Source organism: Canis lupus, chromosome 15, assembly GCF_048164855.1.
Source record: "Canis lupus baileyi chromosome 15, mCanLup2.hap1, whole genome shotgun sequence".
NCBI classification, from domain to species: domain Eukaryota; kingdom Metazoa; phylum Chordata; class Mammalia; order Carnivora; family Canidae; genus Canis; species Canis lupus.
The window spans coordinates 54728246-54742895 of record NC_132852.1 but is presented as its reverse complement, the minus strand read 5'-3'; the positions used below and the strand labels follow the sequence as shown (position 1 = coordinate 54742895).

Genomic DNA, 14650 nt, shown 5'->3' with positions numbered 1-14650 from the left:
AGTTCAAGGGCTCTGTTAGTTTGTTCACCAAGCATTGGTGAGTAAGGCGATGTTCTCGTCCTTGAAATTCTTCTAGACTCCTAAGAGCAAAGCGACTTGTTTTGAGATAACATGGAGTTTGGAGAGCTTTAGTGTATTTTTTAAGAAAGTTAAAACATAATTGGTTTTTATTCGGCTAAAGCATTTCATCTCCTTGCCTTCTCCTTTCCTCATCCCCGAAACCTGGATCAAGGGAGAGTCTGAAATACTGATCTCCAACCCCCCGTTTAACTCTGAAACAGCATGAGCTGTCAGGATAAGCTTCCACCCAGATGTTTACTGGATGGCCGGGCTACAGAGCTCCCCCCCCTCATCAGAATACGGAACACTTTGCAGGTACTTGACCCATAATTGTCAAATGAAGGAATAGATGGACACAATGGAAAGTAGTAAAAGGCCACACGTGAGTCTAAACAACAAAAAAATTATCTCCAAATGTGCTATGATTGGCACTGGCGTATTCGTACTAGTGACTTAAGGAAATCGAGGGCCTGGTGTCAGGACACAAGGCAGAAATTTGAATGATAAATAAATTTGCTTGGCATGAAGCAAACATTTGGTACTAATTTGTATTTTATTTTAAAGATTTTACTTCTTTATTCGTTAGAGACACAGAGAGAGAGGCAGAGACACAGGCAGAGGGAGAAGCAGGCTCCATGCAGGGAGCCCGATGGGGGACTCGATCCCAAGACTCCGGGATCACAACCTGAGCCAAAGGCAGATGCTCAACCACTGAGCCACCCAGGTGTCCTGATACTAACTTGTACTTTAAAGGATAGGTATAATAATTTTCCAACATGCATCAAGCATCCTCCAAAGGAGATTCAGAAGTCGAAAAATCGTTTCTCTTCGTAAACCATCCTTGTTGTCAGGGCCCCCATAGTGATGGGTATTTGAGTATTTCCTTACGATACAGCACAAGAATATATTCTAGGCTTATCTTCTTCTTTCCCTGCCTTCATCGTGATATCAGCTGTTTCTCCATAGAGCCCTGGTTCTGTTTATTATCCAAAGAGCCCTGGATAATGGTATTTAGAAAACAAGAGATGGGCACTAGATCTGGGCTTTGGGGGTGCTAGCACTCCCAAGTCATCAGTGGACAGATCCTAGGGGATACACATATGTAGACAGGCACACAAATGCACACATATTAACAGGCATCTTTAATTCTATATCTATCTATGCCTATTGAAAAACCAAGAGTTTACACGAATAATTCCAGTTCCAATTCCAATCTGATAAGGCCCATTCTAGTGTTCTGGCGTCATCCCTTTCTATATTTGCAATTCCCTTGCAATACGGAGAAACTTGGCTCCTGTCATCCTTAATAGGTTTACACATTTGATCCACCTCTTCGCATGTGCCCAATTGCCCGTGGCAATGGCAACCTTCTCTCCCCTGCATGTGTCTGCCTCACCCTGCTTGGGATCTGACAGCCTGGGCCAGAGAGTCTTCTCCATGTTGGATATCCCCTCACCTCAGTTCAGTTTCTGATACCTGACATGGGGCACGCCCTGCCCGGTATGGATAACCTTCTCAATGTGCTGGAGCTTCAACGGCCTATACCAGGCCACTGTTCTCACCCTACTTGGGTGCCAACACGCTCTTTCTTGGGAATACCCTCCTCACTTGGTAGAGTCTCTGTCACCTTGTATCAGGCCTCCTTCCTGTGTAGATACAAAGCAATGCGCCAGCTTAGTCCTCAGCTAACAAAGACATTTCACTTCACAGGTGCTTTATAAAATAATATGAGGCACTTCAGATTGGTGGTGGGTAAGGGGGAGGCCTCAGGACTTTGTCTCCCATATACTCTAGATATATGTCTAGATCTAGACAGGGTGATGGATACATAATGCACATGTACTTAACTTGCTTGGGCTTTTCTGAACCTTTTTCCCCCCCTCACTCTGTTCCCCAGGAAGCAATGCCAATTTCTTGATTCTAAAAGTCCTAGACTTTTCCTTTCTTCTCTCCTATACCAATACGTTATTGTCATGTGTGTACCTGTTTTCCTAATGAATTTGCTCTTTTTAAGGTCACAGGCTGTATCTTTTTAAAATTTGTTTTTAAAATATTTCTGCATATTGTTCTCTATAATTTTATTTATTTTTATTTTTTTAAAGATTTATTTATTTATTTATGATAGACATAGAGAGAGAGAGAGAGGCAGAGACACAGGAGGAGGGAGAAGCAGGCTCCATGCAGGGAGCCTGACGTGGGGCTCGATCCCAGGACTCCAGGATCGCGCCCTGGGCCAAAGGCAGGCGCCAAGCCTCTGAGCCACCCAAGGATCCCCAATTTTATTTATTTTTAACAGCTTCTTTGGGGTATAATTGATAGACAAAGACCCATACATATTTAATGTGTATAATTTGATAAATGAGGGATATGGAAACACTCATAATAACCATTACCATGTCAAGATAATACATATCTGTTAATCAGTTTCTTTTTCTTCATTCCCGGGAAAACCTCTTCTTATCCTCCAGTGTTTGCAAAACATGGTAAAGGTGCATTCCTCTGGCCTGAGAAAATCGGAGTACCTGAAAGCCCACCGCATGCTTCTCTTGCTAGTTCCTCTCTTGAAGGAGAAGTGGGAGGGCCCTTTGATCATGTGCAGGTGAGCACACGCTCCAATCACCACCCACTCATCTCTCCAGGACCCCAGGCTGCTGAACCACAACCAGATGCTTTCCCTCAGCCTTCAAGAGTGCCTCAAGCCTCAGCTTCCTTAAAGGCTGGCCATCTGCTATGCTCTGGTCACCAAACAGCCATTGACTATAACTCTATAGAAGAGCCCGGTTGCAATGGGTTCTGTGTTGACAGGGGAAATAAAATAATAAAAAACAAAAACACAGGGTATACATCTTTGGTTTTGTGTGTGTGGATATTCTAGATGATGAGACAGAGCCAATATTGAGGTGACACTAACAGTATTACTATACAATAGTTCACTGATCATAAAATAATAGCATATAAGCTGTATTCATCAGCACTGGAAGAATTTGTAGAAAAACATTTATCCTTTGGAGACTGCCATAGTTGGAGAAGGTATTTTGAAGGAGAGAAGTTTAACCCAAATCTTTAAGCAACATAGTCTTGTGCCAAGTTTTGTTTTGTTTTGTAAGAAGATGTGGCATATGTATATATATATATATATATATATATATATATATATATATGAAAACCCATATATATATATAGTATATATGGTGTGTGTGTATATATATATACCATATAAAGCACTTAAGATTGGTGGATATGCCATATATATATGGTCCTTATCTTTCCATTTGCAAAGATGTGGATGGAACTAGAGGGTATTATGCTAAGTGAAATAAATCAGCTGGAGAAAGACAAATACATTGTGATAGGGGTTAGTAAGGGCTGGACTGACACTTTGGCACGGACGGTGTACTAACAAGGGAGAAAGATGATCCTAAATCATTATAAAACAACTGGGAGTGGGGAGGGCAACATCAGGACATGAATGGGGATGCGAGCCTTCTGAAGGCCTTGGGGCTGGAATGTACTGTGTGGTTGGCGAGGAGGTGGGAATGAGTGGGAAGGGCCACAGGGGGCTGTACCACGATGAAGGGACTCAAGGAAGACCCACGACTTGGCCGGAATACACATCTTCTGCTTCTGTGATACAACTTAATTCTTCTTTTATGAGGTGTACTTCTCCACCTGCTCTGGTGAGATAGAAACAGGATCTGGCTGTAAAAGGGAAGACAGAGCAGCGTGGAGAGAATTCTAAGAGACAGGATTTAGTTACATTAACACTTTAACAAAAACCCTTCTAATGTGGATCAAAGATTGTGTTAACTTCTCCTATTTGCCCATGGTTTTCTGTGGGCGTTCATGTTATACATGAGGATATTAATGTCCAAAGACCCCCAAAATAGAAGCTAGCAACAGAATGAAGGTCAGAACTCTGGTTACTAGATCGAAATGTTCTTTCTCAGAATTTTATTGTGTCTCATGCTTTGGTACAAGTTTCTGTCTCTATGATTCTCTTTTTTGTTCTACCTTGTTCTCTATCATTCCGACATCCCAGCCCTAAATCCCCAAACTCCCACTTACTTTCTCCCTAAAACATTATGTGAAGTAAAGGCCTTAATAAGCTAGTTCTCTTGAGATTACTAGTTTTATTTCAAGCCACACCTGATCATTGCAACTGAACCATCATACAATGTTAAGTGTGGATATGGGGCATTTAAATAGGTCCTTCCTTATGTTCTCAGGCAGGGTCAAGGACAATCTGACCTACAGCCTGTTTTAGCAAATGAAGGTTTCCTGGGACTTAACTGCCCCCACACATGCATGCGCTGCTTTCATGCTGCAAAAGAGGGCAGTTGTGACAGAGGCTGCTTTGCCTACAGAGCCCGAAACATTTACTCCTGGGCCTTTTGCAGAAAAAGCTAGCTGAGTCCTGCACACAATTTTATGGAGAGAATCATGTGAAGTTAGGATAGAAATGTCCTCAAGCCAATGCCATCCTTCATCAGCATCAAGGAAACCTGTTTCCAGGGTTCAGTTTACCAAGAAAGCACATTTTATTTGTCAACACTGATTTCCTGCCTTAGGGCAATGATTAGGAATTCAGGTTAGTATAGACTTGCCAGGCTAGCATCGGGGTTATTATACAAGCACATACTTTGTAACTTGTTCCTTTTTGTAGTCCAACTGCCCTGATTGCTTATTTCAGTGACTTATTGTATCTTTTTTCAGAGAGAGGAGTTCTTCTTTAAAAATTTCCCCTCTGGATGCCTGAGTGGCTCAGTTGGTTAAGCATCTGTCTTCCATTCAGGTTGTGATCTTGGGATCCTGGGATCATGTCCCATGTCAGGCTCTCTATTCAGTGGGGAGTCTGACTCTCCCTCTGCCTCTCCCCCTGCATGTGTTCTCTCACTCTCTCTCTATCTAATAAACAAAAAATCTTTAAAGATTTCTCTTCCTGTTGGAATGGTAAAAAAGCCAGTAATGGCCTCAGTTACTAGTATTGTATTAGCCAGGAAAGTCGCTGGAGGAGCTAAGGAAAAAGAAAAACACATTCCATTAAAGAAAAGATCATAAAATTCCCTTCAGAGGCTGTTGACTCTTGCTTCTGCCAATATAAATGTCAATATATTTGCTGGACCCCAACCAGCTCCCAGTTCAGGAACAAGTTTAAATAGTCCTCCAAGGCCACTAAGCCATGTGCATGAGAAAGAGAGGTGACAAATACAGATTCATTAAATATAGACACGTGCTTCAGGGCCACCATGTGTTTGAAGTTAGGAAAAGAAGAATCAGTACCAACTCACTCTGCTGGGCAAAAGGAATGTGGCCATTCCCACACCTAGTACGTGGCTCTTTTCACGGATGTGACTGAGAAAGGAGAATTCCTCCTCCCTCCCCCACACACTGTGGCCTGTCCAGTGTTGATTATAAATAAGAATTCCTCGATGTTATTGAGGATAGAAGTTTTGCACACATAAAGTATGCCTCTTGAAGTGGGAAATTTCAACCCCATTCTCCAGGGGCCAACTTCACAGAACGATTCACAGTATCTCATAAGTAAAAGGTATCTTGTAGGTCCAAGCTCACACATGATCATGCAAGGGTTTTCTTCTTCGGGTTTGTTCACTCACTTTACCTAAATGATGGACATGATGCTTACGTACAGAGACACCTCATGCTGATCCCATATTCCCCTGGCCTCTTCAACATGTTCTCCTAGTCTCTTCCACTTGGTGTATGTTTCTTTTTTACTTAAAATCCAGATCTACTCCAGATGCCTGGGTGACTCAGTGGTTGAACATCTGTCTTTGGCTCAGGTCCTAATTCCGGGGTCCTGGGATTGAGTCCTATGTCAGGGTCCCCGCGGGGAGCCTGCTTCTCCCTCTGCCTATGTCTCTGCCTCTCTCTGTGTGTCTTTCATGAATAAATGAATAAATACATAAAATATTTTTAAAAGTATCCAGATCGGGGATCCCTGGGTGGCTCAGCGGTTTGGCGCCTGCCTTTGGCCCAGGGCGCGATCCTGGGGTCCCGGGATCGAGTCCCACATCGGGCTCCCGGCATGGAGCCTGCTTCTCCCTCCTCCTGTGTCTCTGCGCCTCTCTGTCTCTCTCTCTCTCTATGTCTATCATAAATAAATAAATAAATCTTTTAAAAAAAATAAAAAATAAAAGTATCCAGATCTACTCTGCTCCATAGCTCTTTCAAACCTCAGCAGCCACCACAGCCCCCACCATCAGCAATCCTTAGAGTTCCCCACTCATTTTGTCTAGCCCTCTGCCTAATACTAGGGGATGTGTATCTCCAGCCGTTTTCAATACGCATTTTCTTTGGTGGCACCATATACTAAAACGACTAGTCTTCAACCTCATTTCAGATAGCGCACAAATGACCATTGTTATTTAAAGAGCTGTATTATTAAATAGCTTATGTTCATTCTAATGCACATTAGGTAAAAATTCACCAGCCAATGAGAAATCTTTGCTTGAGAAAGCAAACTCTTTACAAAAATTGATAACATTGATAAACGTGCAGCCAGAATGGTGGGGGAGAGAGGGAAGACACAAATTATCACAGTCAGAAAAGGAGGAGGTAATGTCACTGCTGCTTCTGCAAATATTAGAAAGCTAACAGGGAAATATGATAAACACCTTTATTCTAACAATCTTGGTGACTTAGAAAAAGTCTATTTAAATATCAAAGCGTCAGTTATATTATAGTCACCGTGTTCAGTGGTTTCCATGCAACATGTAGGAGAGTTATTTGGAAATAAATGAAGTCCAGAAACTATCACTTGGTATTTTCCCCATATCTTTCCCCATATCTCAGGCTGCTGCCTTATATGACTGAAGAATCATCACACTTCCTCCAGAGGGGTCCATGTTCCTTTGTTGCAGGTGTCTATTTGGGAATTTGTAATTGACCCTAGATAATTCTCCTTATCTAGTGACCCTCACAGGAAGAAGGGGTCTAAGTGATTAAGCCTAGAATTCACCAGGGAGAGCTCCCTAAAACATACAGCAGTACATGAGCCAATAATTGTGGAAATCTTGCTCTAAGATGTGTTTTTCGTATGGGCTAAGATTTCTGATGAGGCTCAGGGAAAGTTCTAGGATGACACAGAATCCTACATCTTCTAACACCTCATCAGGGAGTAGTCAGGATGGAGTATAGTTGGACAGGTTGGAAAGGCTTTCCCTTCTTCATTCTGGGCCTGGTTCTTTCCTCAGTTTCCCTGATTTTTAGGAATCAGTAAAGGGCAGCCCCCTGCCTTATGTGCCATTCATTTGGTGGTTAATGAGTGCCCTAACATTTAAGGCACTTTCCCATGGCTATGGCTTTAGAAGCTTCTTTGCTAATCTTTTCTCCTTAGATCAGTTGTTCCCAGCTGGGAAGGCTTTTGCCCCCAAGAGAATATTTAGCAATGTCTCCAGACATTTTGGTTGTCACAAGTGGGAGGAGGGGCTAGTGATATTTGTAACTAAGGCCCAGGATGCTGATAAATATCCTACAGAGTGCAGGGCAGTTACCCACAACACAGAATTAATTACCTGGTCCAAGTGTCAATTCCGCCTTCAAGTTAATCATCTTTTTACCAACAGAATTTCTAATGTAAAAGCAACAAACTACTTCAGGAGGGATGATTTGCTAAAGCAGCAGTAATATCCTGGTTGGCCAGTCAGGTGTTTGGGAGTAGAATCTGGTTCTATGTAGCTACAGGTTAGTTCTTCCCGACATTCACTTATTCTGGATACGTCTACCATACCTCATTAATTATGAGAACTCCTGGTCAGGAACACATTTCTTAGATCTTTCCAAGAATTCTATCTGTTCCCAAGAGTTATCCTTTAATTTTGTAGAGTTCCGACTGTTCCCCTTAATTATGTTTATGGCACCACAGTGGAGGACACGGCCCCTGAAATAAGGCTGCTTAAGTCTGAACCTTGTGTTGGTCACTGAAGAGTATAAAACGTTGAGCAAAGCATGTAATTTCTCTAAGCTTCACCCTCCCCATCTATAAAATGGTAAAAATTAGAATAATACTTATAAAGCAGTTGGTAAGGATTGACCTGAATTGATGTACATAAATCCCATCCACAGTGCCTGACACAGAGGAGGCCTCCATAACTTCACTTGTATTGTCATTGGCCAAGATTTCCACATTAGTGTGGTGTTCAGAATATGGTGAGCTTATTGAGGGAAGTGTTGTACAGTGATTAAGTGCACAGACTCTAACGCCAGATTTCTTGGGCTGGAATCCTGACCCCGTCGTGTCCTTGCTATGTGATTTTTGGTCAAGTCTCCTGCAATTTTGTGTGCCTCCATTTTCTCATATGTAAAGTAGGGATAGTAATAGGTACCCCTAAGGGTTGTAATGAGGATTACTAAATTGATATATGCCAAGTTTTATATATGTAATATATATATAATAATTTCTAGTAAATGTAAGTTGTTCTTTCACTCTTCTGTCTAGATTGATCCTAGCTTCAATTCAGAACAGTTTTTCTTTTCTCAAGGAAACAAGTTATACCTATTAATAATGAAAAGCTAACATGGTTATACAAGACCAAAGATACTACAGAAAAATTATATATTTGTGAGAGAGCTAATTATAATTAAACTTCAAGGGGGTAAGGGTCCCTGGGTGGCTAAGTGGTTGAGCATCTGCCTCTGATTTGGGTACTGGGATCGAGTCCTGAATCAGGCTCCTTTCAGGGAGCCTCCTTCTCCCTCTGCCTATGTCTCTGTCTCTCTCTGTGTGTCTTTTGTAAATAAATAAATAAATAAAATCTTAAAAAAAAAAAAAAAAACTTCAAGGGGGTAGTGTTCAAGATGGTCCTCAAGATAGAAGTTCATAGTTGAGATGACCAAGTACCTAAGATTTTTGTCTGGGAAACAGGACACCCGTAGCCTTGTTCCATGACTTTACTCCAACTTACTTTTCTATTATTGGGAACAGATAGCACCAGGTGGGTTTATTACTTCCATTCCCATAACCTTCTGGAAAAATAGATAAAAGCTAATGTTTAAATCTGATGCTGAATTATCTTCAATTTGGCACAGAATTGAATTCTAAATTTGGATTAGTAAATCATTTTTCTGGCACTCATGGCCTTGAGTGTCAATGTCAAACCTGGAGATATAAATAGCTGTGAATAAGGAGGTTCACTGCACACCCCAGACCAGATCCAGGGAGCAACCATGAAGACCTTTATCTTCCTCGCTCTACTGGGAGCCACTGGTGAGTCTATGATAATAAGTGAATCTGTTGGTGTCCGTGATGTACTTATTTGCACTTTGTACTCTGAAAGACAACAGTGAATGTTGAATGTAATCTCTGGGCTCAAGAAGTTTAAAATATTGAAACAACAGTGTATATAGTAGTCTCATCTTTTCTGTGGCAGATGCATCCACCCACAGTGGGTGCCTGAAGCCACAGCCAGTACTGAACCCTATATGTATAGTTTTTCATATATATATATATATATATATATATATATACACACACACACACATATATATGAAACATATATAACATATATATATATGTTTAATTTATAAATTAGGAATAGCAAGGGATTAACAACAAAACTAATAATAAAAGAACAATTATAACAATATACTGGAATAAAAGTTATGTGACTATGCTCTTTTCTCTCTCTCAAAATATCTTATTGTACTATACTCATCTTTCTTTCTTTTTAAAGATTTTATTTATTTATTTGAAGGACAGAGAAAGAGAGCATGAGCAGGGGGGAGGGGCAGAGGAGGAGGGAGAAGCAGATGAGCAAGGAGCCTGATGTGGGACTTGAGCCCAGGATCCTGGGATCATGACCTGAGCCCCCAAGCCAAAGGCAGACACTTAACCAACTGAGCCACCCAGGTGCTCCTGTACTCACCTTTCTTGTAATAATGTGAGATGATAAAATGCCTGGATGATGAGATGAAGGGAAGTGAATGACATAGGCATTGTGACATAGTGTTAGGCTAGTAATACATCAGAAAATGGATCATCTGCTTTCCTGATCTGGTTAACCAAGGGTAGCCAAAACCATAAATAAGGGGGGCACCTACTGCTGTATAATTGCCTATACATAATTAAGTCTCACTAGTTGGGGTAAGATTATAGTGAGCAGGAGTAATTAGTGTAGAAAATATAAAGAGGCAGAAATTGCCCTGAACTTCAAAGTAAAATCTATGGAGGAAGAGAGAAAAGGAAATGATAGTTAACATTATGGAAATGTTGTTTTGACCTTTCTAAGCATTTGGAGTTAATAATCAGGAGTTATAATTGGGACTAGTAACTAGTACTAGTAACTAGTAACTAGGGCTCATTGAAGAGGCTATGAGGATCAGAGCCCAAGGCTCTTCTACACCAAAGGGCATTGTCACAGGGATCTTAACAGGTGAAGGTACTTTATTTCTCATGAATAAAACCTAAGGGCTGGATTTTACAACATTTTTGCTAATGAAATTTCTCTGTGTAAAATACCCTATTATTTAATCATCAAAAGAAAGAACAATTTCTATTTTTTGTACTACCAAACTTTATAAAAATCTTACTACTAAACTTTCCCAAATTGGATGGGTATACATTCAATACATTAGTAGATACATCTAGAAATGTCTTTTCCAAAATTACTTTAAAATACTTGAACAATAGGGTGCCTATAATACAATCATAGACTTTGAAGCCATAGAAATCTTAATAAATCAGTAGGAAGACTTCAGAACGCTGAATAAATTGAAAAATGTTGGAAAGATGATTGAGATAAAGGGAAAGGTTGGAAAGCGAAAACCATACAATGTTCTATGAAATTACATCCTGAAAATTTTAGGCGAGAACCAAAAAGAGAAATTAAAGTGCAAAAGTCCAAAACTCCCAATTCCTTCCAGGCTAGAACATTCTTAGGTAGCTTCTAAAAGCTCCCTTTCTGTTACTTTATGAGGTTATCTATCCTATGCCAAACACCATAAATAAACATAAGCATGATTACTGTAAGGCTTTGTTGAACACGTTTGCATGTCTGCTGAGCAAAATTTTGTACAAAAAGGATTATATCCTTAGATAGCAATGTTCAGGGAATTTACTACACAGAGAGTCTCTGATTGAGGTGTGTGTGTGTGTGTGTGTGCATACATTAAAAAGTGTATTTATCAGGGGATCCCTGGGTGGCGCAGCGGTTTGGCGCCTGCCTTTGGCCCGGGGCGCGATCCTGGAGACCCGGGATCGAATCCCATGTCGGGCTCCCGGTGCATGGAGCCTGCTTCTCCCTCTGCCTATGTCTCTGCCTCTCTCTCTCTCTCTCTCTCTCTGTGACTATCATAAATAAATAAAAAAAAATTTTAAAAAAGTGTATTTATCAAATTTAAGGCATAAATTAAGGATTAGATACTTAGAATAGTACAAGCAGGGTATGTGTTAAAGGTATAGAATAATAAGATTTTGGAAAATATTATGTAAAAATTATGTTATCATCTCCTGATTATGTGTGACCGGAAAGCATTATCTTTCCTAGTTAATCTGTAAAAACTCAGTGGTAAGTAGACATTCCAAGATGGATCTGTTTAATAGATTGTTTCTAACTTTTTCTGGTCAGTTGCTTTCCCCATTGACGATGATGACAAGATCGTCGGGGGCTACACTTGTTCCAGGAATTCCGTCCCCTACCAGGTGTCCTTGAACTCTGGCTACCACTTCTGTGGCGGCTCCCTCATCAACTCCCAGTGGGTGGTGTCCGCGGCTCACTGCTACAAGTCGTAAGTCACCAACATTCACATCCCTGTCCTCACAGATCAACTCATGCCCCAGCCCTGCCAAATCACAAAGGGAGTAAACAGCGCAGTTAGGCTTCAGGGGTGAGCATTCAGATTCTAGGAGCCTCCTCATTTCCTCCAGGCACTGAATGATGATGCATTGAGGAAATTTTACACGGAAAGGTACCTGTGTGTGGAAACACTAGAAGGGGATGGTGTTCGCGCTTGTGCTCCTGATTGGGGTGAACTGGGAAAGGGGCAAAGCTCAAGCTGGTCCTCACAGAATTGTGCATCCTTTAATCCAGCCGAATCCAGGTGCGTCTGGGAGAGTACAACATCGCAGTCTCTGAGGGTGGAGAACAATTCATCAATGCAGCCAAGATCATCCGCCACCCCAGATACAACGCAAACACTATCGATAACGACATCATGCTGATCAAACTGAGCTCTCCTGCCACCCTCAACTCTCGAGTGTCTGCTATCGCTCTGCCAAAATCCTGTCCAGCTGCTGGTACCCAGTGCCTCATCTCTGGCTGGGGAAATACCCAGAGCATCGGGCGTAAGTGTCACCTGGAACAAAAGTGCCAAATCTGAAAATCCGAGAAATGAAAGACATGTTGAGGGTCAGCAAGTCCAAAGTGTCCAAATTGTCAAGCAAGGCAAGGTTCCTTGAGGATAGTTTGGGGCTATATGGAGTCTTAGAAAGATTCCTTTGCCAGAAAACACAACAGAAATGAGCTATGATAAAGATGGCAGATATCCAGTTGAAGTGTGATTAGTGATTTGCAAAGAAGTAGAAGCTGAGGAGAACAGAACAGAGGCTGAGGGATTTGGTACTGTCTAAAAGGTACACCTGCCTGAGAAATAGTCTCTAGATTTGAGATCTGCAGTGCCTGATGCTAGCTAGCATCAGAGAGAATAACTTGATGATTAAAACTGTTTGGAAGACTTTCCAAGTAAAAGTTGCTTTTCCAAAATAGAAGTTACTGGCAATCTGAGAGAGTGGGTAAGGGGTTGGGGGTCAGGGTGGGGGGCGGAATATTGGGAAGGAAATCTCCACGAATGCTGTGGGTAATATTCTCCCACTTTTACTCTTGCAACCAACAGAAAACTATCCTGATGTCCTGCAGTGTCTGAAGGCTCCCATCCTTTCTGACAGCGTTTGCCGTAATGCATACCCTGGCCAGATCTCCAGCAACATGATGTGTTTGGGCTACATGGAGGGTGGAAAGGACTCTTGCCAGGTTAATTTCTTTGTACTCCTTTTTCTAGCTGAGATTCATGCATTTCCACCATAGTTTCCCTTTCCCAAAACACGGAAAATTGAAAAGCTGTCTCTGGGATGGATTAGAAGTAGGATTTGGGATAAGTGATAAATTTTCTTTTTGAGATATTAATGGCTAGGGTTAAGAGTAAAAAGATAAACAGAAGATGGTGTGCAAACAGAACACCCAGGTGCCCTCCTGAGGAGGTATATTGTAGAAGGAACCTTTCTGAAAAAGCAGGGCTAGCTGGGCAGCATTGCGCTCACTCACTCAGTCCTCCCTTCCTGGCCCTGCATGCCTGTAACTAAGAAAAGAGCAGACATTTGGAGGTGGGAGGAGAAAGGAGAGGGATGTAGTCAGAGGATGAGGATTGGATTTCCAGGGGAAGGGAAGGTGCTTCCTGGAGAATCAACAACCTGGGGAAATGGACTCAGGGTAATGGAGAAACAATTTTGAGCTTTTCTCCCATCCTGGCGTAGTTGAGAGTTCTTAACTGTCTCTTTCTTCTTGTGCAGGGTGACTCTGGTGGCCCTGTGGTCTGCAACGGAGAGCTCCAGGGCGTTGTCTCCTGGGGTGCCGGCTGTGCTCAAAAAGGCAAACCTGGTGTCTACACCAGGGTCTGCAAATACGTGAGCTGGATTCAGCAGACCATCGCTGCCAACTAAGCATGCGACCTTGTGTACCACTCTATGCGCCATCCCCTGTTGGCCAATTGCATCTTCCAACTATGCTTGAGAACAGTATCTAAATAAAACCATTTTGTTCCACAGCACATGTATCCAAGACCTGTCCTTATTTAATATTTATGAACTTTCTCTTCAAACCTGCTGCTGAGTAAGAGGGTGGACATAGAACTGAACAATTACAGGAGAATAGAATTGGAGAGGTTATGTGGTTCTTCACTCAGCCTGACCAAAGTAAATTTACTGATCACTTTCTATCTGCTAGGCTGTGTGGTCCCCTGAGGATATAAGCATGGATAAGCTTAGAGGTCACTGTTACCATCACATTTTTTTTTTTTTTGGATGAGACCTCATGTTTTATTCAGTTTATGCTGTTTGTTCAGACACTGTAAAATAATTTCAGAGAACAAAATGTAGTGTTCTAATTGGAAACGAATTGGTTATTCTTTTAAACTCTGCACTGTACCTAAACCCCTGGATGCTTTGTTTTGTTTTGTTTAATTTTTTTTATTAGAGTTCAGTTTGCCAACATATAGCATAACACCCAGTGCTCATCCTGCCAAGTGCCCCCCTCAGTGCCCATCACCCAGTCACCCCAACCCCCTCCCACCTCCCCTTCCATTACCCCTTGTTCATTTCCCAGAGTTAGGAGTCTCTCATTCTTTGTCACCCTCACTGATATTTTCACTCATTTTCTCTGTATCTCAAGCCCAAAAAGATGAGTTAATTCTTGAAGGAAATGACATTGAACTTGTTTCAAACTCAGCTGCTTTGATCCAGCAAGCGACAACTGTTAAAAACAAGGATATCAGAAAATTTTTGGATGGTATCTATGTTTCTGAAAAAGGAACAGTTCAGCAGGCTGATGAATAAGCGCTGAGTTGTCCAGCAACAGAAACA

At 41.7% G+C, this 14650-nt stretch overlaps 1 protein-coding gene across 1 annotated transcript; it reads left to right on the top strand.

Moving 5' to 3' along the window:
- The first annotated feature begins 9127 nt into the window (after positions 1-9127).
- LOC140605261 (serine protease 1) lies at positions 9128-13839 on the top strand. The gene is made up of 5 exons (XM_072777503.1): positions 9128-9286; positions 11646-11805; positions 12108-12361; positions 12910-13046; positions 13583-13839. Exons 1-5 carry the CDS (start codon positions 9247-9249, stop codon positions 13730-13732), a joined length of 741 nt encoding a protein of 246 aa, XP_072633604.1. The 5' UTR covers positions 9128-9246; the 3' UTR covers positions 13733-13839.
- Positions 13840-14650: the final 811 nt, after the last annotated feature.

Bases quoted from the DNA above. Each gene is read 5' to 3' on its own strand.
- LOC140605261 (XM_072777503.1), top strand. From the start codon at position 9,247: ATGAAGACCTTTATCTTCCTCGCTCTACTGGGAGCCACTG. The intron at 12,362-12,909 runs GTAAGTGTCACC...TGCAACCAACAG, and splicing joins AAATACCCAGAGCATCGGGC to AAAACTATCCTGATGTCCTG. The intron at 13,047-13,582 runs GTTAATTTCTTT...CTTCTTGTGCAG, and splicing joins GTGGAAAGGACTCTTGCCAG to GGTGACTCTGGTGGCCCTGT.